Genomic DNA, 25,909 nt, shown 5'->3' on the forward strand with positions numbered 1-25,909 from the left:
TTAAATGCTAGATTTCTTCTTCCATGCTCAAACTTCACATCTGATTCTTCTACTCGCTCGATTTTCCTTCACATGTGGTCTCCATCCCGGTCCTCAGAGGTAACTCCTAAATCTTTTACAAGAAGCCTCCGAATTTTTTTTTTTAATTACTGCACTTTTACATGGTTTTATAATCATTCAGAAACAAAGAAACAATTGTTTTTTTCTTTTCTATTTCTTTACCCAGATATGAGATTGTGAAACGTCATAATTTTTTTTTTTAAAAAAATGAGTTGGTGTGGAAAAATCTTCGTACGAAAAATATTATACAACATTGTGGTGTGGCATTACCATAGTTTTCTAGCATATTGTTTGATAGTAAATTGGTTTCTAATCGGTTCTTTGTTGTTGCCTCTTTACTGAAAATAATTTTAAATATGTTAAATATTCTAACAGCATGAGAATAAATTAGCAGTCATGACAAGATTAAGTTTAGCAACAAAAAAACTGCGGAGGAAAAAAAATAAAAATATTAACATTTTGGTTGAGCATTATGCAAGTCGTAAATTGGTTTTAGATCATTGTTCTTAAATTTATAGAAAAATAGAAAATCATAATATGCCTACTTTTGTTCGTTTATGCTCTAGACTCTGGAATTCTATCAAACGAAAATATGTTAGTGGATGAACAAGTTACTATGATGTTGCATATTTTGGCTCATCACGTAAAACAAAGATTGTAAATGTCAATTTTGAAGGTTATGGAGAAACAATTAGAGGTATTCAAAAAAGTGTTAAATGCAATTCTTAGTATTCAAGGAGAATTACTTAAGAAACCTGAGGCAGTATCTAATGAATCTATGGATGAGATATGAAAATGGTTTACGGTATGTAATTTGATTAATATCTAAGTTAGTTTATATATATATTTTAATAGACTTACATTAATTTTATGATGATAGAGGTGTTTAGAGGTTCTAGATGATACTCATATCAAAGCTCGTGTGTTTTCAGAGGACAAATATAAATATTGAACATGTAAGAATGAAATTGTTACCAACATATTAGGAGTATGCTCTCAAGATATGCAATTTATCTATGTGTTGATCGGATGGGAAAGATCAGCTGCTGATGGTATATGAGAAATTATTTGGTGGCAAGATTCAAATAATGTAAAACGTGAAATAGTGAAAACTCACGGATTGTTGTGTAATTTTTAAAGTTGTTATATCGTGGATGTTGGATATGCCAACTGTGATGGATTTCTTGCACCATTTCGAGGCCAAAGATACCATCTGAATGATTGAAGTGAATGACACCAACCCACCACTGCTGAAGAACTATTTAATATGAAGCATTCTTCTGCAATAAATGTAATAGAGAGATTGATAGGCTTGTTAAAAAATCGTAGGGAATCCTTAAAAATCCTTCATACTATCCAATCAAAATTCAAAATGGCGTCATTATGACATGTTGCGTACTTCATAAATTTAGAGAGCAAGAAATGTATGACTATCAAGGCGACGAAGGAGAGGGGAGGGAACACCTAAACAATAATGAAGTTGATGTAGATGAAAAACTTGTTAATGTGATTGAGCCTTCTGATTAATGGACCCAAAAAAAAAAAAAATCAATCTTGCAGTAAATATGTTCAACACTTGGGAGTAGTAAAAAAAAATCCTATAAAGTTTGATGTCTTCTATATCAAACATAATGCATCGTATTTAGTGGTGATGAATTATTTGTTGAATGATCTTAGCTTTTTAAATTGGATTCGATTTAGTTATTTTTACGTCTTTAATTTTTATATTGATAGTTTCATAGTGGGGGAATTTGGTGATAAATCTATAATCAAAACAATAAGTTATGTTCAGTTCCCAAGTCGTAAAATCTAATTCTACACTACTTGATACAAAGAATTTTTTTTTTCCACTCCCCAACTCACATATTTACTCATTTTTCTTTTATTTTATTTTCATCAATATTTAACTCTAATTGCTTTCCTATCCATAAATTTTAAATGAGTTTTAAGTCAATAGTAGGGCCCATTAATTATTTCTCATCTTCCTCCCGATTTCTATCCTCTCATCTCTAAAACCTAAATCCCTACCCACCAAAATCGACGCCGCCAAAAAGTCACCGACCGATTTAGTCACCTATCGGAGAAACCCACCGCCCGAAAGAACCTACTGACACTGATGGAGAATGATTTTAAGGCGAACGAGGAAACAAGTCGAAGAAAGTGACGAAAACAGTGAGTTTCTCCAAATTTTTATATTTATGTTTGATTTTCGATAATTTTTATGATTTTTGTGCTGGTTTTGGAGATTTTTCCATGGTTTCTTGTCTGTTTATTCTAGTTTATAAATTAATTCAATTTCAGAAGCATATAATGCGTGTTTCATGGAGAAGTTCTGCTTTTCTTCGTTGTTTTGTATTCCAGCTACATATTTTTCTTCAGCAGCATATGCATATGCATTGTTTCTAGCACAACAAATTTGTCTTCGTGTGTTAGGATTAGTAATTCATACCCACGAATAAATAATTCGAGGATATGCGTTGAATCACATTATATTAGTGAATCTAAAAAGTGGAGAAAGATCTTTTACATGGGATAGAGATTCTGGACCTCAAAATAAGTGAAAATTTAAAGGTCAAAACAAAACTTATAAATGAATGCTTCAAGAAATAGGCTGATTTTTGGTATTGTTTTGCATGGCCTAGTTGGTTCTCTCGAGTCAGATAACAAAAGGGATGTAAATCATAGCTCGCAAATCTTGGACTTTGGCAAAGAGAATTCATTTTTTTTCCATGTATTTGGTATTTGTTGTCATTTGCTTAGTGGAAAAAATGTATGGTCATATACGGAATTAGGATTTCAATTCCAAAATTAACTTTGATTGTATTTTCAGAATCAATGATTTCAATCGGTTGTCATGTACAACCATTTGCTTGTTTTTTTTCTTTGTAATGACAAGCAAGTGTTCGAAGTTAATTTTAGTATACTTTGCATTGTTTTTGTTTATCGTGTTTTTTTATGTTACTAATTTTGATGGTACGCGGTGTTTTGACTAATTTTAGAAGTTTATGTTGTTTTTAAGTGGTTATATTTATAATTTTTATTTGTTTCCTTTTACAGAGCTAGAGAAGATTTTTGTGGTCGCAAAGAAGTCACGGACAAGAAGCGCAATGCCATAATGAATTATCTTACAAAGAAAAAATTAAGGTACAGCTCTTACCATTTCTCAAATTTAGTTCTTGTTTTTATTTCATTTGAGTTAACCTTATTCTTGTTCTTGTAGTGGTACTATGTGGGAAGGAGAAATATTCAAAAATTTTGGTATTGAATTATGTGATTTGTTATTTGTGAATGCGCTGAAAGAAAACATAATCAATTGTTATAACAAAATTGTGAGTGGGTATAGTGGGAAACATGGCTGTGAAATGTTTTGCATGTATAAAACAGTCCAGATTTGTATATTTTCATTCAGGATGGCTACCATTTCTGCTTGATGTTCTTCAGAGAAGATCTCTAAATTTGGCAATGATTGAGATGTGGTAGCATCCGATTCTTCTAAATGGTGTTCTATTGGGAGAACTACTGGTTGGACTAATTCAACAGCCTGAGCGGCTTCTGATGCAGTAGAGACAGTAACAGCGATAGATTGAATGACTTTATCCAATGTAGCCAATTCACGAACAGAGAGGAGAGAAGAAGACTGAGTAGGCTGCTTCGAAGATGCAGGAGTACTAGAGACTTTAGCTTCTGGTAGAGCTGTAGTCCTTTCCTCAATTGGCTTTGTCTGAGCGGAGTCTGGAACGAAGCCTACTGAATATGATTCAGGTTCTCCAAAAGTCTGTTCTTGAGCAAAAAGTTGCTCATCCAATATTCTCAAACGGTTTGATAGAATGTGGATCACATTCTGATCTTGAGCAGCAGTTGGAATCATAGCATCAAAATTAGACTGAAGAGTCTTCAAAACTGATTCCAGCTTTTGTCGTTTTATCTGCTCAAGAATGAAACCTCGGCGTTTCATGGCTTCAATTACATTGTCAGTCTTGGCAAATGCAAACACCTTTTCTTCATTCTTTACCATTTTGCTGAATGCACCTCGTGTTTTGAAGAAGGTAAGAGGATGGAAAACTCGAGCCTTATGCCAATCATCAAAGAAGGTCATCCCTTCATTGACAGATCTTTCAATCTCTTCCATACGAAGATCAACACCAGTTAAAAGGAATGATTTGGTGCCATGAAGTTGTGGTTCTGCAATGAGTTTTCCTTTGCCTTTGTCTGAAAAAGAGGCAGGCAGCACGGGTCGAAAAGCAGAAGACCCTGCAGTTGATTCAAGAATAACAACTCCAGACGAGGGTCTGAAAGTTGGAGCAGCAGAAGAGGTGGTAGCAGAATTGTCTGTTGGTTTAGTGACAGGGGCAGAAACGAAAAAAGAAGACGTGGCTTCTGGTGGCAAGGACAGATGCTTGAGCAGGAGCAGCAGACTCCTCAGAAACTGTTTTATCAGAATCAGTGGAGATAACCACTCTTTTTCTTTTGATCTTCTTCTGAGGTCCTTGTACCTCAGTCTGAGCATTTTCAATCTCTCTTTTTAGAGCAACAAATTCTTCCACAGTTGGCTTTGGCCTCAGAGCGAGCACATTATCAGCATGGGCCATTGTCACAAACGAAGCCGTCCTGACCAGTAGTTAAAGGAAAACCCGCATCCTTAAGCATTTTGCTGATTTGAACAAGCAAACCCAGAACTCTTCCTTAGAACCATATCCTTCAGGATGCGAAACAGGAAAGTACTCTAATCTACTTTAAATTCAGAAGTGATAGCCAGCATCACTTGGACTTTCTCCTTGATCAATTTGTCAAAAGTACCGGCTTTTACCAACAGTGCTTTTGAAACAATATCAGCAAGCACCTAGTATTCCATCTTGAGTAGATTCTTGAAGCAAGAAGAAGAGAGTTTCTCTCTAGAAGCCGAGAAAGTAACGAGGGCAGCTGACATCTCCTCCTTAGACGTATTAGAAAAATCTGAGATCCCTGAGTATCGGAGGAAGAAGGTCGATCCCAGAAGAGTAGCATCAATTGAAATAGATACATCTCCTTGGGAATAGACGATTTTCCCTTCGACAACCTTAGTTTTCGCATAGAATTCCAGAAGAGCAGTTTTGTAGATAACTGCTGGTGCTTCCAGAAACCGTCTAAGTCCAGATTTCTCGATGGCTTTGAACATGTTGACTAGATTTTCGTCCTTGATTGTCAACACTGAAGCAAAATTAACTTGATAAGCATTGAGTGTGTATGCTCCAGCCATTTTTCTGCAAGTAGAAATAAGTTCGAAGTAGATTTTGCAGTAGAATGAGAATACGAGAGAAAACAGTAGTTAGTATGCAAAAGATCTGAAAGCGTAAAGGTAAAAAGATTGAGAAGACTCGGTTAAAGTTTAGAATGTACAGCCGTTACAGTTGAATTTGAAAAATTGAGCAGAGAGTGTCAGATACACCAAAATTTTAAAAAGTAAAATAAAAGACGGGCTGTCCAAAGCGGTTACTAAAAAATCAGAAGAGAGTTTGTCGTCTTATGATAATATCTACTGGAAGTTATGGAGTGCTGAAATATTTTCAGCATCTGAATAAAAACCAATAGACACATTGTTTTATCGAAAAGACAAAACTTCTTCTGCTTCTGATAAAGCACGGAAAAGGAAAAGACATAATAAACTAATATTCCCCCTCAATTAATGGAACTAATAAATGCAAAAGATACGATATCTGAGAGAATGATATATGACTCTTGATATTCGTGCAAGATGTGACCGGTCTCTTTAGCTTTCCAACAATCTATATAAGTACCTGCAATCTCACAAGTTAAAATAAGTACTCAAATAATAACAAAACACAAATGGATGATGCAAGTATGCTCTCGGAGTCTTCTCCAGAGACTGATTCAGCAGAGGAGTTCCAAGGACCATTTCCAGCTTCTCGTAATATGATGTCTGAAGACATTCTTTTTTAAGATATGAAGTCTTGGAAGAAATTCCTTGGCCTGTAATATGAACAATCAGTTAGATTGTTTCTTTTTATTAGGGTTAAGCTGCGGAATCATCCCGTTCAGCAACCATGATCATGCCAAGAGAGGGGGTTCCAGCAGAGCTTAGTTATGTTCCTGCTGAAGTACTTTGCAGTACTTCAAGCTGCTGATATCAATACAATGTAATAGATAGGACAATGTAATGCATCTGGTTTTATGAATGAAATATTACATTTTGTCATATTTGTGTTTATCTACTGCTTTTACTTAATGTAAATAAGTGAATAAACAAGTAACAAAATAAACAGAAGAAAGGAAGAGAAAAACTTAGTCTGGATAATTTAACGCTCGATGACTCTTGGTCTTCCTCAAATCTTATCTATAAAAAGAGACGACTTCTGCTTGTAGTAGCATTTGGATTCCAATGGATTGTGAAAGCAGCACTCATGTTCCTCATCCTTCATGGACACCTCAACTTTTGCAAGAATTAAAACAAGGTGCAGAAGACTTCATCTTTGCGGAGGTTATGTCCATTTGGACTACTGCTCATGACCTCCAATTAATCAATACTGGAGAGTTTCCTTCTTCTGCTAAACAGAGGTCACTTGCAAGAAGATTCAAGAGGCTTGCTCGAGTTGATCGCATATCCAATCTGGTCAAAGATAATGTGATGAACTATATGCTGCTGTCAAGAGAGTGAGAGTTGCTGGATATAATTGCTAATTCCAGCAACTTACGTAGTATTAGAAGTCATGATTTGAACAACTGGTTTAGAATGTGGCAAGATGCTGTAGAAAGAAATTTGAATCAAGTTGTAAGACGTTGATTCTATTCTTAATAAAATATCAGTAGTTGCCACAAATTGTCTCCTTTTTCTTATAAACGAATTGATATGAGTTAAATAATCAGACAACTAAAAATATCAATAATCTCAAGTTAAATCAATTAGACCAAGAACATTGCGAAAATAAGAAAACTTATTCTCAGGCAGAGGCTTTGTGAAGATATCTGCTGCTTGTTGATCAGTAGAAACGTATTCCAGACAAATGTCCTTCTTCTGCACATGATCTCTAATGAAATGATGTCTGATATCAATGTGCTTTGTTCTGGAATGAAGTACTGGATTTTGTGTGATTGCTATAGCACTGGTATTGTCACAGAAGATGGGTGATTCAGAAGCTTGAACTTCGTAGTCTTTAAGTTGTTGTATCCAAAGAATCTGAGAGCAGCAGCTTCCAGCAGCATGGTACTCTGCTTCTGCAATAGACGTAGCTATGGAAGTCTGCTTTTTACTAAACCAAGAGATCAGCCTATCACCAAGAAATTGACAAAACCACTTGTGCTTTTTCTGTCTAATTTGTAACCTGCATAATCAGCATCTGAATATCCAATAAGATTGAAAGATGAATCATTGGGATACCATAAACCGACATTTTGAGTACCTTTCAAATATTTCAGTATGCGCTTAGCAGCAATGTAATGTGACTGCTTAGGGTTAGATTGAAATCTTGCACAAATACAGACAGCAAACATAATATCAGGTCTACTGGCAGTAAGATATAACAGTGAACCAATAAGACCACGATGCTGATTTATCTCTACTGAAATTCCACTTTCATTCTTGTCAAATTTAGTCGATGAGCTCATAGGAGTAGAAGCAGCAGAGCATGTTTCCATGCCAAACTTTTTTAGTAGTTCCTTAGTATACTTAGCTTGATTTAAGAAGATTTCAGTATCAAGTTGCTTGATCTGTAGTCTTAGGAAGATTGTTAATTCCCCCATCATGCTCATTTCAAATTGTTCTTGCATCAATTTGGAGAACTTTGCACATAATTTGGGGTTAGTTGACCCAAAGATAATGTCATCAACATAAATCTGTACTAACAGAATGTGCTTATTCTTAACTAAAGTGAACCGAGTTTTATCTACTGTGCCGATAGTAAAATCATGATTAATAAGAAATTGTGAAAGTGTGTCATACCAAGCTCGAGGCGCCTGTTTTAAACCATACAGGGCTTTGTGTAATTTAAATACATGATTTGGTAAGAAATGATCGATAAAACCTGGAGGTTGTTCAACGTAGACCTCTTCTTGCAGTAGACCATTTAGGAAGGCGTTTTTCACGTCCATTTGATATACTTTGATATTTTTGAAAGCAGAAAAGGTTAAAAATATTCTGATCGTTTCAAGCATTGCTACTGGTGCATAAGTTTCATCATAGTCTATTCCTTCTTCTTGTCTGAAACCTTGAGCGACTAGTCTTGCTTTATTTCTGACCACAGTGCCTTCTTCAATAAGTTTTTTTCTAAATACCCATCGTGTTCCAATGACAGCTTGATGAGATGGTCTGGGTACAAGAAATCAAACTTCATTTCTTTTAAATTGATTCAGCTCTTCTTGCATAGCTACAATCCAACTGGGATCCAGAAGAGCTTCTTCAATATTCTTTGGTTCATCCTGAGAGATAAAGGCAGCATGCATATATTCATTAATCATTTGCCTTCTGGTTCTTAATGGAGCTGCAGGATTACCAATAACCAAAGATGAAGGATAAGATTTCCTCTAGACAAAAAGATTTAAAGAAATTTCTTCCTGGTTTGATAGATTGAAATCAGGCTCAGCTAGAGCAGTAGTAAGTTCTGGAATATTCACTTCTGGTTCTGGTAAAACCTGTGTCTGAGCAATTGGTTCTATCAGAGGAATGTCTGGTTCTGGATTTTGAACATCTTTAACAATAGGTTCTGCATTATCTTCACTATCCAATTCCAGATGAATCCTGTCTAACCTGTTACTTAAATTTGACACGTTAGAAATTCCAGGAGCGCTGCTATCCTCATCAAAGACAACATGAATAGATTCTTCAACATTAAGAGTTCTATTGTTGAAAATTCTAAAAGCTTTGCTTACTGCTGAATAACCAAGAGATAGTCCAGCATCTGATTTTGAATCAAATGCAGACAAATAATTTTTACCATTATTGTGAATAAAATATCTGCAACCAAATACATGAAAATAAAATACGTTAGGCTTACTCCCTTTCCATATCTCATACGGAGTCTGATTGAGTCTTTTGTTGATCATTGTTCTGTTCTGTGTGTAGCATGCTGTGTTGATTGCTTCTGCCCAGAAGCGCTAAGAGATATCTGCATCTGCTAGCATTGTTTTAGCGGCTTCTTTAAGAATTATATTTCTCCTCTCAGCTACTCCATTATGTTGAGACGTTCTAGCAGCTGAATATTCATGATTAATTCCTTGTTCATCCAAGTATAACTCAAGAACCTTGCTAGTAAACTCAGTTCCCCGATCACTTCTGATTTTAATGACAGAAATAGATTTTTCATTTTGAATCTTTTTCAGAAGCTTGATCAGGAGACTACTGGTTTGATCTTTTCCAGCAAAAAATATTATCCAAGTAAATCTGAAAAAGTCATCAACAACAACAAGTGTATATTTCATTCCCCCTAAGCTCATGATAGGGATTGGACCAAACAAGTCCATATGCAATAATTCCAAACACCTTGAAGTTGATTTACTACCTTTATTCTTGAAGCTAGATCTGACTTGCTTCCCAAGTTGGCATGCAGAACAAACATGATTCTTAATCAAGTTTATATCAGGCAAACCATCAAATATGTTCTGCTTCTTGAGATTATTGATTGACTTGAAATTCAGATGATTCAATCTCTTATGCCATAGCCAATGTTTATCACTAAGAGAGGCAACTAAACACGTAGGAACATTAACATGATCTATATTCCATGAAACTTTGTATGTGTTGCCTTCTCTTTTTTCAGTTAATACAGTAGATTCATCAGCATTTTTAACTGTGCATGTGTACTTCTGAAAAGCCACAGAATAACCATTATCATACAGTTGACTGATGCTAATTAAATTGTAACAAAGATTTTCAACTAATAGTACATCATTGATAGTAATGTTACCATGGATAATCTTACCCTTACCCACGATTTTACCTTTTGAGTTATCCTCAAATGTTATTTTTGGTCTAGTACAACTCATTACTTCTGATAATAGATTTTTCTGTCCAGTCATGTGTCTGGAGCATCCACTGTCCAGATACCATGTGGAGCTGCTGATTTTGGCTTTCCTCTCCTGTTCCTGCAAACATAAATTTTAGTATTTGGTACCCAATCTATTTGGGTCCAATCCTTATCAGTTCTTTAGGAACCCACATTTGTACAATTCTAGGTGACCTTGTACTTCGGGTATCCAAAGCGGTGTGTGCAACAGAAGGTCTGTTATTTCTAACAGAATGCATCTTAGAATGTTGTTCTTACCTTCTGTTTTTGTTGTCTGGTCTGTATCTCTTCTGAACAAGTCTAGAATTATAGGCTGGTAGTTTTTAACCTTCATAGGGGGTTATCCTCCTAAGTTGAATCCTCTGCTGGATCCAGAACTCTGGTGAACTCTTCCCTTAGGTTCAACATAACCCAGACCATAATGCTTCCTTCTGTTCGTCTGATTTACAGTCCTTTCAACTCGAACAGTTGGTACTTCGGGTTCATATACCACACTGAATTTGACAAAGTTAATGAATTTCTCTTTGTCTTTATCCAGCTTTGGCTTAGTACTTGTTTCAGAAATGCTTTCATTATTGCTGAATCCGAGACCACTTCTGTCACCGGATTGCTTATGCAATTCTTGCATCTTCTCTAAGGAAATAGAAGACTTGTTCCATGCATTTACTAAAACAGATAGCTTCTGGTTTTCAGACCTCATTGTTTGGTAATCTGCATTTACTCTTTCATTCTCAGTTCTTAACTTACTCATCTCAACTTTTAAATCATTGCAGCTGCTCTCTTGCAAGCAACTGAACTTACTGACTTGATCTTTTAAGTCTTGATTTTCAATCTTAACTTCCTTGAATGATTGAGAAAGTCTTGAGTACTCTTCCACCATGTCATGTAGTGCTTTAATTAAATCAGTTTGTGTAAATTCGTCAGAGTCAAAGTCAAATACCTCTCCAGATGTCGAGGTTGGTTCAATATCTGCCATGAGACATTTGATCTCTTCTGCATCACTTTCGCTGGAATGACTTTCTGAGTCAGAAGACTCACAGCTAGAGTCCGTCCATTTTGATTTGCTTTTCCTCAGCAATCATTGCTTTGCAGTCTCTTTTGAATTTCTTGTCATTCCTCTTGTATTCCTTTTTCTTCTGGTCATCCTTCTTGGGCTTTGGACAAATCAGCAATAAAGTGACCGATCTTTCTACAGTTAAAGCACGCCATGTCACCAGGTGGTGAATCCTTCTTGAAGTTCCGGTTAGGGCTTTGGTAGGCACGGTGATTCTTCTTCATGAATCTGGAGAATTTCTTCACAAAGAGAGACATAGCATCATTGCTGATCTTTTCAGCAGTCTTTTCAAAAGTGCTCTCAATGATGGTAGTAGGTAATGTTTGCGGAACAACTACAGCAGCAGCAGCAGCAACAGAAGTAGTAGCAGCAGCAGTAGCAGTAGCAGTAGCAGCAAGAGCCTTGCTTGGTAGATTTGTTGAGGGCTCTTCTCCGCTTCTCACTTCCGGTTCGAACTCATAGGCTTTTAAGTCAGCAAACAAGTTATGTAGCTCCAACTTGTTTAGATCTTTAGAGACTCTCATAGCCATTGTTTTAACGTCCCATTACCTTGAGTGTTATTTCTCTGTTGCCATATTCTTTACCAAGAGCTGCTAGTTCATTAACCAGGCTGCTGAACCGACATCAAACTCATTCAGAGTTTCTCCAGCTTTCATTTTTAGATTCTCGAATTTCTGCATTGCTACAGACAGTTTATTCTCCTTCGTCTGCTCATTTCCTTCACAGCTTTCCCAAATCTCTTTAGCAGTAGAACACATTTTGATCTTGCTGAAGGTATTTTTGTCGAGGGTTTTGTAAAGAATGTCATTCGCAATATTATCTAGATTGGCTTTCTTCTTATCTTCGTCAGTCCATTCACTTCTGTGCTTTTCAACCATTTGAGGCGCTCCCTCAGTAACAGCAACAACAGTGTTAGATTTTAAGATCTTCAAAGTACCATCTGTGATGACATACTACATGTCATCGTCTTGGGCTGCAAGATGAGCTTGCATCCGGATCTTCTAGTCATCAAAGTTTTCTTTTGAGAACATAGGAACCTTGCTGAAATGTGCCACAACTGTTGTAAATATGGAACAAGAAAAATCTGCTCTGATACCACTTGTTGGGGATCTAAATAGAGTTTAAAGGGGGGTGAATAAACTCTTTCCTTTGACGGTCGTTTTTGCAAAGGGTGCTAGAATCCTGTTAGAGATTATAACTATTCTTGTTTGAAAGTAAATCCAGCATATCACAATAAATAGTGCGGAAACGATCCAATGGAGTACGGTGAGATATAATAAAACATTAGGTAGTAGACAATGATTTGTTTATGGAAGTTCAAAGATAAAATCTTCTACGTCTCCACTTCTTCTGTTTCCTGAAGGTATCACTAAAAGACTTTGATTTTTACAGTACAACACTTGTACACACCCACTTCAGCAGGACTTATCCTTCGCCTACTGAAACTCTTGGTTTCTTAACACGATAATACGAATACAACAAGGTTTTAGAAAAGACTATTTTTCATATTACAAACTCTTCTCAAAGATATAATAACTTGAATATGATTGGAATAGTAAGAAACAGTCAGCACAATATGATCTCAAAAGATCATATAACTTAAGTGAAGCGTGTGCTGCTTTTCTGTATATTGAGCTTGAAGATAATAAGAAGTTCTGAGTGCTCAAATCGACGTTCGTATATGAAAGAATGTAAACGTTGTTTCGCTATCGGTAGCCTATAAACGTCGTTGATCTTGTGTATTTATAGAAGTCTTGAATCCAACGTCTATAAACAAAACGATTTCTTTGACTTCTGATAAGATCAGCTTTATTACCTAAAAAAGTTCCTGCAAAAAGTTTCAGAACAATCAGTCTTGTTTCGTACCACATTTGGTAAAACGTATTAAATGACTTTGTTCAGCATTAATGATGCATTTAATACTTTGTACTTGGTAAAGTAACGGTAACATTTAATACAAGATCGTTAGGTTCTTATTCAGTAGAAGTCAAGTTCTGCTTCTGTTTTTTTAAACTGATAAGTATTTGAAGAGTACTGCTTTGTTAAGGCGACACAAGAACTTCTTCTTTTATACTATCTTCTGGTTTACTAACGTGATCTACTGGTTTTGACTATCATCACCACAATTAAATTAAGTATAACAATTTCTGCTTTTCTTCGTTGTTTTGTATTCCAGCTACATATTTTTCTTCAGCAACATATGCATATGCATTGTTTCTAGCATAACAAATTTGTCTTCGTGTGTTAGGATTAGTAATTCATTCCCACGAATAAATAATTCGAGGATATGCGTTGAATCACATTATATTAGTGAATCTAAAAAGTGGAGAAAGAGCTTTTACATGGGATAGAGCTTCTGGACCTCAAAATAAGTGAAAATTTAAAGGTCAAAACAACACGTATAAATGACTGCTTCAAGAAATATGCTGATTTTTGGTATTGTTTTGCATGGCCTAGTTGGTTCTCTCGAGTCAGATAACAAAAGGGATGTAAATCATGCTTAGTGGAAAAAATGTATGGTCATATACGGAATTAGGATTTCAATTCCAAAATTAACTTTGATTATATTTTCAGAATCAATGATTTCAATCGGTTCTCGTGTACAACCATTTGCTTGTTTTTTTCTTCTTTGTAATGACAAGCAAGTGTTCGACGTTAATTTTAGTATACTTTGCATTGTTTTTGTTTATCGTGTTTTTTTATGTTACTAATTTTGACGGTACGCGGTGTTTTGACTAATTTTAGAAGTTTATTTTGTTTTTAAGTGGTTATATTTATAATTTTTATTTGTTTCCTTTTACAGAGCTAGAGAAGATTTTTGTGGTTGCAAGGAGCGCAATACCATAATGAATTATCTTACAAAGAAAAAATTAAGGTACAACTCTTACCATTTCTCAAATTTAGCTCTTGTTTTTATTTCATTTGAGTTAACCTCATTCTTGTTCTTGTAGTGGTACTATGTGGGAAGGAGAAATATTCAAAAAATTTGGTATTGAATTATGTGATTTGTTATTTGTGAATGTATTGAAAGAAAATATAATCAATTGTTATAACAAAATTGTGAGTGGGTAGTGGGAAACATGGCTGTGAAATGTTTTGCATGTATGAAACAGTCCATATTTGTATTTTTTCAAAAAATTTGAATGATTGGTTTGTATATATGAAAAATAAATATAATAATATGCTATTTTTCATGCTTAAGATAAGGTATTGAGTGCATTACATAGGTTGAACAAAAAGCGAAAGTTGAAAGATGATGGATACCATGATTTTTTTTTATCACATTTGACAAATGATTCGAGGGGGAAATTAGAAAAATTAAATGGAAATTTGATGGATCATTGTAGATTTTTGTTCTCAATTCACACCGGATGTCATTTATTCTTTCTTGTACACAAAAATGAGAAAATAAATTTCGAATTTAGAAACTCGATATACACATCTCTGTCACTTGGAATCGCAAGAGCTTATGTAAGATAATATTAACTGAGTGTTTGTTGTCATTTTTTCAAGCTACTTTCTTAGTTGGGTATATGTGAACCGAGCTTTCTGTCGACAACAATGTGTTGATATGAATTGCGGTATTTACACATGTTTGTGGGCGGATCGGTATGCTCGTGATAACGATGAAGCTTGGACCTATGAAAGAGATTGGACAATGAACAACGCTATAGGATGTATCGTCGCAACCATTTTTTCTGACAATAATGGTTTCTTCAGTAAAGAGTCGTGATGGTTGAAAACATTTGTAAGATGGATAATTGACCGACGATTTCGGTTGGGAATAAATCTAGCAAACGGACTAGGTCAAGTAATAGTATTTGGAGATGAGTCCAGATATCGTACCCACAAAGATCGATGTTTAAATGCTAGAATATGAATTATTTTTCCTAATTTAGGCTAATAAAATTCAAATGATGGGAGATAAATTAATTAAAACTAAATAAAACAATTTAAATAAATTAACTAAAGCAAAAATAATCCAAACTATTAATTTAGACGAAAATTCAAATTATTTAGAAATGACTAAGACACACAATGGTATCGAGACAACTTATAATCTACGTGTTCAAATTCATATTCATTAAATTAATTATTTAATTCACGACGTTATTTTCAAAATTATTTATTAAACGATTTCTCGAATTAATAAACCTAATTAAATCTAACAGTCCAATTATTCCTAACTGAATTTAATTAGATTCAGCCGCATTAGATCGCTGTGAAATTTCAGTTTTTCAACGTAAAGTCGCACACTGAAATCGAATACTATTTCTAGTCCATTTAACCATGTGTTGATTGATATGTGAAGCAAAATATTAATCTATCGCCTTCCGGTTTTAGATTAACCAACAAATATTCAATTTAATTGGTCAGATTAAAAGAACACATGATAAACGACATCAATCAATGAATAAAAATAAATAATAAAATTGAATCAAACTCAAAACATCAAAAATAATTTGTCTCGGCCATGATCATAAGTTTAAAATAAAAGTGCAAATCCCTGTTTAAATTCAATGTAGAAAACATAATTAAGAAAGAATGAAAAGAATTCTCAATGATTTGTAGCGTGTGTGCGGAATTCCTCCTGCTTCTGCCTTCACTCTTCCTCCCTTGTGTTCTTCTACCGCGCTGGTACTATTTCACAGTAGCCTTCTTTCATGCACTTCCATCTCTTTCTTCTGCTCCTGTACGTCTTCTCTCACCCTCTTTTATTCTTCTCTTAATGGGTTTCCTTCTTTCTGTCCTTCTAAGCTCATGTCAAGTAAAGAAAGTGTAGATAAGATATTTATTAAGATTTACATAGATTTTTTAAGATTTCAATATCATCAAGGAATAAAAATATTTTATTTCCTTTCTTTTGATATTTTGTTTTCTTTGAAATCTAGTAAATTTATTTTATCTCTCAATTTAAACATTTTTCACTTTTATTCAAATCTAAAATTATTAATTCAAATAATCACATAATTAGGGATAAAAATTCTAGATAAGTGCAAATATTATTAAATCAAAGCTCTAAAATCTTTGTAAGATTAAGCCTTATCAATCCCCTCACACTTAGTCTTTGTTCGTACTCGAGCAAATCAGAGAATAAAAATATTATGAAGGAATATTCAATGATTCACCACAAAAAATGACACAATCAACAATTTTCAATCTGCAAAATTCCGTCACACTCAATCAAAAGATCACACTTCGAAAATCATAAAATTCACTTTCATTGCAACTTTAAAACTCAAGCATTCACCAGAAAAGATCAAGATAATGAGATGTGTGTAGTGTGGAAGTCAAAACTCATATTCCTCAAATGTGTTTTAGTTCAAGGAATGCTCATAGCTTCTAAATTTATATATATATATATATATATATATATATATGAAGAAACTCTCCATAAGCTTATCTTTCATATCTTTTTCCACTAAATGTTGGAGAAATATGACCCGGTCAATAGGTCTTTTCAAGCTTATAATGTTATGCCACGGCTCACGGCTACAATAAAGTTAGGGAGATTCAAAATGAGAGAAAATAAACAATTTAATGATAAAGAGCACTCTTTCATCTCTTATATTCCCCCTTATTGATATTCATCATCCTCTTTCTTCCTTCACCTTTTATTCATCTTCCCCCATTATTTTTCTCTTTTCTTTCTGTCTTTTTTTATTTCAATCCTTAACAACATTCTTTTTTAGGTTTTTCAATCACCACATCAATATTCCTCCCTCCTCTCTTTTTTATTATGTATATATATTTTTTCATCAATCCCCTTCACATTCTTAATGATTTTACTCATCCAATTTTTCTTATCAATTATCAACACATAGGAGTTATTGAAAATTTAAAGCGCTAAAGAGGTTTATTTCTCTCAAAATTAAGGTAGAGGAATAGTGTATGAGCTAAAATTGGGTAGTTGATGTGGGATTTCGAAGAAATACGAATGGGGGCTAATTGTACGTCTTTGACACACTTCATTCGATTTATTAGGCTCAAAAGGGGGGATACTAGGGATATGAATGATGCATAAGGTAGGCTCGAAAGTCTCAAACGGTCCAAGGATCGCCTAAATCATCCCCAAGTCATTTTCCTCTGTATTTTCACCTCGAAAGATAATCAGATAAGTTTTGGATTGTTTCTTTTCTCTTTTTTTTTTTGCGTGAGCACACCTCTTGCCAATTCACCCAATTCACAATGAGTTCATATAAGTATGAGTTGAAGTGCATAGATGATGTCTCAACATATGATACAAAACTAGTTTGTGCTCAAATCCTTTAGCTACAACTATAGCTCATCTCAATCAGTTCTAGGTGTGATGTAATTTCTTGAGTGTTCAAAAATCTAGAAAGTCAATTAGTGTATCATGTAATCAATAGTGCGGTTTCTCAAAGAATAACCAGCAAAAAAAAAAATTTCATGCCCGAGGATTAAACATTGAATCGCATGTTAAGTGTTGTTTAGTAATTCCCCCCATACTTTAGATTTACACCATCCTCAGTGTCATGCCATTCGAAAAGAATATAAAACTTTGATGTAGAATAGCAAGAGAGAACTTCCCTGACATTGTTGCTTTGAGATCCATGAAGTGCTCTATGGGGCTGGTAGAATTCCTCAATGCTTGTAATATTTTATTTCAACAGTTTAAGCTTTCCAGAATCAAAACATCTTTCTTCTGTCCAAAATTCTCTACACACACCAAAATCACCGAGGATTAACCTAACAAAATGAAAAAAAAACTAATAATATGAAACTAAATAAAATAAATCACTGGGTTGCCTACCTGCAAGCGCTAAATTTATTGTCTATAGCTAGACAACTCCCTTTAGAAATTAGTTTGGTTCATGCAAAAAAGTACTCGGCTCCTCTTGCTCCACAATTTCTTCATGAAAAATTTTCAGTCGATGTCCATTCACCTTAAATGGATTTCCAGAATCTCCACGGATTTCTACAACACCAAATGGAAAAACTTCAGTAACAGTAAAAGGCCTAGACCATTTGGAACGAAGTTTACCTGGCATGAGTTTGAAACGAGAATTATAAAGAAGCACTTTTTGTCCAGCTCAAATTTCCTGTGCACAATCCTTGCATCATGCCACTTTTTTGTCTTTTCCTTGTAGATTTTTGCATTCTCATATGCATCAAGACGAAATTCCTCCAAATCATTGAGTTGTAAAAGACGCCGATCACCTGTAGCTTGCACATCAAAGTTCAAAAATTTAGTAACCCATAATGCCCTATGCTCTAGTTCAACAGGAAGGTGAAAAGTTTTTCCATAGACTAAATGAAAAGGGAAAGTTCCTATAGGGGTTTTGAATGCTGTTCTATGTGCCCACAATACATCATTCAATTTACTGGCCCATTTCTTCCTCTAAGATCCAACGGTCTTCTCAAGAATTTTCTTAATCTCCCTATTTGACACTGCTACTTTACCACTAGTTTGAGGATGATAAGGTGTTGCCACCTTGTGCGTGACCCCATATTTAGCCAAAAGAGATTCAAAATGGCGATTACAAAAATGTGTTCCCCCATCGGTAATAATGGCTCTAAGTGTGCCAAATCTTGCAAAAATATTTTTCTTTAAAAATTGGATCACAACCTTAGAGTCATTGGTTCTACAAGCACTTTCTTCCACCCACTTGGATACGTAATCCACAGCCACCAAAATATATTTATTTCCTAAGGAATCTGGAAAAGGCCCCATGAAATCAATTCCCCACACATCAAACAATTCACAGACTAAAATATTATTCAATGGCATTTCATGTCTTCTTGAAATATTATCAACACATTGGCATTCATTGCAAGTCAAAACATAAGTGTGTGCATCCTTGAACAGTGTAGGCCAGTAGAATCCAGCTTGAAGGATTTTTGTGGCCGTTTTACTTGCCCCAAAATGTCCTTCAGTTAGACCACTATGACAATGAGAAAGTATAGAACTTATCTCTTTCGCTGGAATACACCTACGAATAATGCCATCTGCACAAATTCTAAACAAAAGAGGATATTCCCAAAGATAATATTTTAAATCTGAAAAGAACTTCTTTTTTTGCTGATATGTAAGATGAGAAGGAATAAATTTGCATGACAAATAATTCACAAAATCTGCATACCATGGTAAATTAGAGATGACATAAAGTTTCTCGTCAGGAATTTCATCTCTAATTACATACTTACCTTCATCGGGCTTCTCCAATCTCGATAGATGATCAGCAACTTGATTTTCAGTCCCCTTTCGATCCACGATCTCTATGTCAAATTCTTGTAGTAGAAGGATCCATCTTATCAATCTTGGCTTGACATCCTTCTTGTTTAAGAGATACTTTAAAGCTGAATGATCCGTGTGGACTATCACTTTACACCCTACAAGGTATGAACGAAACTTGTCCAAATTATACACAACAACCAACAATTCTCTTTCTGTAGTAGCATAGTATAATTGAGCTCCTGAAAGTGTCATGATTGCATAGTAGATTACATGCAAGAATTTGTCCCTCTTTTGCCCCAAAACAGCCCCTAAAGTAATATCACTTGCGTCACACATGAGTTCAAAAGGTAGATTCCAATCAGGTGCGACAATGATCGACGTGGTGGTCAACTTTTGCTTTAATACCTGAAAAGCTTGTAAACAATCCTCAGAAAAAACAAAAGGAACATCTTTCATTAGCAAATTAGTTAAAGGCTTAGTAATACTCGAGAAATCCTTGATAAATCGCCTATAAAAACCTGCATGCCCAATAAAGCTACAAATTCCTTTGACATTAATAGGAGGAGGAAGCTTTTCTATGATCTCTACCTTAGCTCTATCCACTTAAATACCTTTTTCAGAAATTTTGTGACCAAGGACAATTCCTTCCCTTACCATGAAATGACATTTCTTCCAGTTAAGTTCAAGATTTGTTTCTTCACATCTCTTTAGCACTTTTGACAAATTAACCAAACATGAGTCGAAAGAAGAACCAAAAACAGAAAAGTCATCCATGAAGACCTCAATATACTTTTCAACCATATCATGAAAAATCGACATCATACAACGATGAAAAGTAGCAGGAGCATTACATAAACCAAATGGCATTCTTTTATAAGAAAATGTACCGTAGGGACAAGTAAAAGTTGTCTTATGTTGATCTTCGGGGTCTATTGGGATTTGCATATATCCAGAATAACCATCTAGAAAACAATAAAAAGCATGACCTGCCAAACACTCTAACATTTGATCAACAAAAGGTAAGGGGAAGTGATCCTTTCTTGTGACATCATTCAATTTGCGATAATCAATACAAACACGCCACCCAGTCACAGTTCTAGTAGGGATTAATTCGCTATTTTCATTTTCAACGACAGTGATTCCCCCTTTCTTATGAACAACATGCACAGGACTTACCCACTTGCTATCGGATATAGGAAAGATCATACCTGCATTAATGAGTTTGATTACCTCCTTTTTGACGACCTCTTGCATAGCTGGATTCAATCTCCTTTGAGGTTGAGTAGTGGGAGAGTGCTCCTCCATTAAAATTTTGTGCATGCACATGGATGGACTTGTAGAACCCGCTTACGTATAAGCCATGCATAATGCCTACTATTTAAATTAAAAGCGATTTTAATTATTTATGGAGTGTTTAATTCATTTTAAAATTTGTTAAATCATGATCAGCTATTTTATGTCGCAGAAGTTTAGTTTTATCTTTTTAGTTAAATATGCGAGGCCGGACCGGAGTTTGGAGATTGGAAAAAAAAAAATTTAATAATAAGAGCATATTCCTAAATTTAATTTAAGCCAAGAAATAACTTACTTTAATGATAAAAAATGTTTTAGAATTTTATTTAATTAATTAGACTTAAGTTATTAACTAATTTTTTTATGTTTAATAATTAATTAAAAGCCTAAATTAAAATGGGTAACCAATTGAGATAAATTAATCTAGGCCTATTTTATTTAAGAAATTAGAACCTAACATTTTAGTAATTCATTTTAAGATCAACTATACCTTGCATGAAAACTTCATCCTAATTTAATGTATTAAGTCACTAAAATATATATTGGATGTTAAAAACCCTAGACCTTTAAAATCAATGAATTTATCAACAAATTTCCTTGGAATTCCTAGCAAGTTCGGCCACCCCATAAATCAACCTATTTATGATTAGCAATACTCCATCCTAGTCACCCTTGATTGGCCCTTCATGGAATAAATAATTTCCTCTCATTTAACCCATCAATTAGTGATAATTTAAGCACCGTTATGCTCCTAGTTAGCCATGGTCTGAGCCACTCCTTAGAATGTTGGGAAGAGGCTCTGGTCGGTGGTTCAAGCCCCAATGGTCAAAAGTCTCGCAAACGAAGCCCCGGAAGCGCAGCAGCCGCTGCTGTAATTTTCTGGATAACAACTTTAACTTCGGTTCAGATGTGTGTTTCGAGTTCTTGGTTGGCTTTTAACCTATGGCCTTGGATTGGACAGTACCTCATCGAGTTAGGAGGGCCATGTTTTTGACTGTTTGTGATTCGGTTAAGTTTAGAGGTCGTACGAGAATTTACGGTGCAATGTGCCAAAGTGACTCTCGAAAGAGCGTTTCATATTTTTGGCCTCCATTCACTAAAATTCGAAGTACTGAAATTTTAGGAGCATTATTTCATCGATTAAACGATGGTTTGGTGTTGGTTCGGGTTGGTACGGAGTCATGATTAAATACTAAGTCATTGGGTGTAATTGTCTCGTTTTTGGATTCAATTACAAAGTTTGATCAAATAAATCATTTGCATATTTTTCATGTTAGATTTAAGTCGCAGCGAGCCTGGGAACGATCCAACCCAGCTGGTAAAATTTATACAGGATATTTAATTATGTTATTTAATTATATTACGTACATAAAATGTAAAATATTCATTTTTGAGATTTATGCAATATTGCTTGTGGCCACTGTACTTCATGGGATAGCAGATTATTATGGGATTATTACTTCACCCGCTCGTCAGTTACCGGTCATATTCATTTATTGGTACGGATATCCAGTCCAAGGGCTGTGATGATCTCTACCGCCCAGTATACTGTGGTTTAGTCTGATCAAGCGATTCAGTTCAGTTCAGTTCAGTTCATGGGCCACTTGCGTAGAACATAATCTCAACAAAATTATGGCATGTTATCTTATTTCAGGGCTCTATCGAGCAAACAGATCACTTATGATTTTCAGTTCAGTTATGCACGTATTATAATTATCCATGACACGATATTTTAGTTATGCCTCACGACATGATATTTTCACTTTGCATGCGATTTTATTATTTATTTACTTGTTACGTACGATATATGCATGCTGAGTCTTTAAACTCACTAGACTTGATTGTTGTAGGTACTGATGAGGTCGGGACCGAGGGCGAGGACCAGTGAGCTAGCTTGGGTCGGTAGTAGTGGAACCCGAGGAGCTCATTTTAATCATTTAGCGTTTTTATGATCAAACATTTTTATCGTTGTTGGATTAATTCAAATTGTTATTTTGAAAACAATAATTTCTTCCGCTGCTATTTTGAACATTAAACTTGATTTATCAATTTAGTTTATGAATGCGGCATTTTCATTATTTTAAAAAGAAAATTTTAAATTTTTTTCGCAAATTTTAAAACACGAATTTTCGGGCCATTATAGCTGGTATCAGAGAAATGATTCTGTATAGGGTTGTACTACTACTGACCCCAAGAAGCTCATGGAGTCACGTCTTCGGTCTGTAAGTTTTACATTTATGCATTTTATTTAAAGCATGAATTATTTTAACAAGCATGATTTCATGAAATATTTTACGTTCAGATTTCAATTATTCAATCTTTGTTTAAATTTAAATAAATTATGGAATTATGCATGTTAGTTACGTATTGGTTATATGTGGAACAGTATGCCTCCTAGACGTCATGTTGTACGCCCGAGAGGTGGTGGTGAGCACCGTCATGAGGACGGTAAGGATCAGAGGCGAGAGGAGAACGGACCCCCACCCCCTCCTCCAGATATGAATGCCCAGATGCTAGCTGGGATGAATCGGTTCTTCGCACAGTTTGCGGGGAACAATGCCGCGGTGGCAGCTAGGCCGACAGGGCCCGAGGCTACCTACGAGAGATTCATGAAGACGCGATCTAAGGAGTTTTCAGGGACGACAGACCCCATGATTGCCGAGGGCTGGATCAAGTCCCTCGAGGTTATCTTCGAGTTTATAGAGCTTGGAGATGCAGACAGAGTGCGCTGTGCCACCTATTTATTCGGAGGAGATGCCCGCTTATGGTGGGAAGGAGCGTCAGTAGCCCTGAACTTGGTTACGCTGAGCTGGACACGCTTCACGGAGGTATTTTACTCCAAATATTTTACTGATGAGGTGCGTTCTCGATTGACCAGGGAGTTCATGACCCTGAGGCAGGGAGAGCTGACTGTTGAGCACCCAGTCTGTCTGTATAACCCAAAATCAGTACACGTAAAACACGTGCATTTATTTAAATTTTAAAAAAAATATATTTATTTAAGTTTAAAAAGAATTTTTAAATTATGGATTATTTTATTCTATGACAATTAATATTTTATTTTCCCTTAATTGTGGTGCAACTTTTGTAAATTTAGGAATATTTTATGTATTTGTTTTCAAGCCTCGAGTATTCTAAATTTTATTTGGACTACACCATATATTGATTAATTAGTTTAAACCTAATCAATATATTTAAATTATTTCTAAATTACCTTCAATCAATTCCATTTGCCTCCAATTGCAAGACTTTGTCCAAGTCTTCTCCGGAAGAAATTTCATTCCCATCAATTCTCCTCCATTTCCCCTCATTTATTTCCCTTCTCTCCTCAAGTGTTCTTGAGCTCCGGATCGTCGAGATTTGCGAGATTTCCTACGTTTCAAGACCAAAGGCATGTATAATATTTCCTTTTATGCATCGATCTCGTCATAGTAGATATTTTGATGTATGTTATGCGTAAAAGTTTAATTATTATGAGAAAAGTTTGAGCGATTATGCATTGAATCGATTTCTGAAGTATTTTAGATCTCAAAAAGACGTTTTGCTGTCATTTCGGTTCCTGTGTAATTTCGGTTCGTTTTCTGAAAATATTGTCAACATATAAAACGTAGAACTTTTTGATACCTTCGATTTGATATAATATTCGTAATTTTCGGACAAGAAACGAGTGAGTTATGGTTATTTTCGTATGACTGCTCAAACCTTTGATCTTATGAAAATGATGTTCATCATGTTCTTGAAGTTATTTGTTGCAGGCTTTGTTGGGTACCGCCGGGCTTGTGCTACTACATTTAGATATGTTGTGAGATGTGTTTAGGTGTTATTTGGTGGTTCGTTTGGGTCGGGATTGGCTTGGGATGTAATAGAAGTCGTAGGAAGCGAAACGATGTCGAATTACGGGTTATTGTGTATTGAAGTTGTTTGACGATGCTTGGGGATGTTTGGGGTGTTTAAACGGGTTCGAATCAACGTAATAGCATCCTAGGATGAGTTTTGAGGTGTTGGTTCATGGTCCTTAGGCTTGGGTTGGAAGAATGAATCATTAAGTTAGTGAATTTCCACGTCCAGAGGCTACACGGACCCCTTTCCGAACCCCGACAAGGAGTCCGTGTCCGTTTTTCTTCAAAAACACGAAATTTTCGTGCCTACCCGAACCCCTACCCGGACCCCTACACGGGGTCCGTGTACCCCCATCTTTAAAAAAAAAAATTTATTTTTTTAATAATTTGCTTCGGGGTTCTATATCATGGTTTAGTACGATGGTTAAAATTTATTTATGTAAAAATATAGGATTTGTTTTGGGGTTCTATATAATGGCTTAGTACGATTATTAAACGAGGTCAAGTTCCGAGAGATTTAGAATGTCATAAGCCATTTATTTACTTCGGTGGTGAGAACGAGTACCTACGTCTAAACTATGAAAGATAAGTGTTTGAACTCATGTTAGTATGTTGCAGCAGCGGCCCCAAGCGAGATCCAACGAATCCCTCAACGCCAAGTAAGTATGTTCAACGTGCAAAAGAAAATATTTTAAGTTTTTGAGGTATGCTAAATGTCTCGTGACCAAATTTTGAATGGATTTGGAAGTCGGTGAACGTGGCCGAGGACCTCTCCACCCCGTTAAAGCATGAACGGGTTTAGATCAGGATTGAGAAGCGTTAAAGCATGAACGGGGTTCAATTCACCCGTTAAAGCATGAACGAGGATCTCATGTATGTGACAGTGGATCTTCCCTGTCAGCCCAATACTGTGGTTTAGTCTGATCAGGCGTATTTATGTATGGGTCACTTGCTTTAAAACATGCCTCTACGCAAAATGATGAAGTTTATGAATGTTCAAGTATGTACAAGTATGCAAGCATGTTTAAGAAAAGTCTTATGATGATGACACTTCTATGTTTATGTATGTATGCACAAGTTTCAAGTATGTTACGTTCAGGCTTTTAAGTATGCAAGTTCAAGTTTCAAGTACGTACGCTCTATTTTAAAGTTGCATGTGATTTTATTACGTATTACTCGTTACTCCCAGTTTACACATGTTGAGTCTTTAGACTCACTAGACTTGATCGATGCAGGTGAGGATGCATTCGAGGAGACGAGGGGTGAGGATCAGTGAGCTGGCTTGGACTGAGCGGGAGGCTAAATCCGAGGACCGCTCATGTTTTAAGATTTTATGCATGTTCAATTATTATGATTTTAAGGAGTGGTGTTTTCAATGTTTTAAACGTTTACTTATCGCAACTTGTTGGTAGTTGTTTTATTATAAATATTTTAGACGAGCAATTATTTATTAACGAAGTTTGATAATTTC

General features: G+C 35.3%; 1 protein-coding gene across 2 annotated transcripts; it reads left to right on the plus strand.

Moving 5' to 3' along the window:
* The first annotated feature begins 120 nt into the window (after window positions 1-120).
* On the plus strand, window positions 121-25,909 carry LOC142547805 (uncharacterized). 2 transcript variants are annotated; one of them, XM_075656272.1, is made up of 5 exons: window positions 121-2,236; window positions 3,120-3,204; window positions 13,910-13,981; window positions 22,986-23,427; window positions 25,674-25,909. In XM_075656272.1, the coding sequence occupies exons 2-5, from the start codon at window positions 3,176-3,178 to the stop codon at window positions 25,848-25,850; spliced, it is 720 nt and encodes a 239-aa protein (XP_075512387.1). In that variant the 5' UTR covers window positions 121-2,236; window positions 3,120-3,175; the 3' UTR covers window positions 25,851-25,909. The 2 variants fall into 2 exon arrangements, with proteins under 2 accessions (XP_075512387.1, XP_075512386.1); XM_075656271.1 differs by having other exon boundaries at window positions 121-2,232; window positions 3,118-3,204; window positions 25,674-25,906.

The sequence above is a fragment of the Primulina tabacum genome, chromosome 5 (genome assembly GCF_025594145.1).
Source record: "Primulina tabacum isolate GXHZ01 chromosome 5, ASM2559414v2, whole genome shotgun sequence".
NCBI lineage: Eukaryota > Viridiplantae > Streptophyta > Magnoliopsida > Lamiales > Gesneriaceae > Primulina > Primulina tabacum.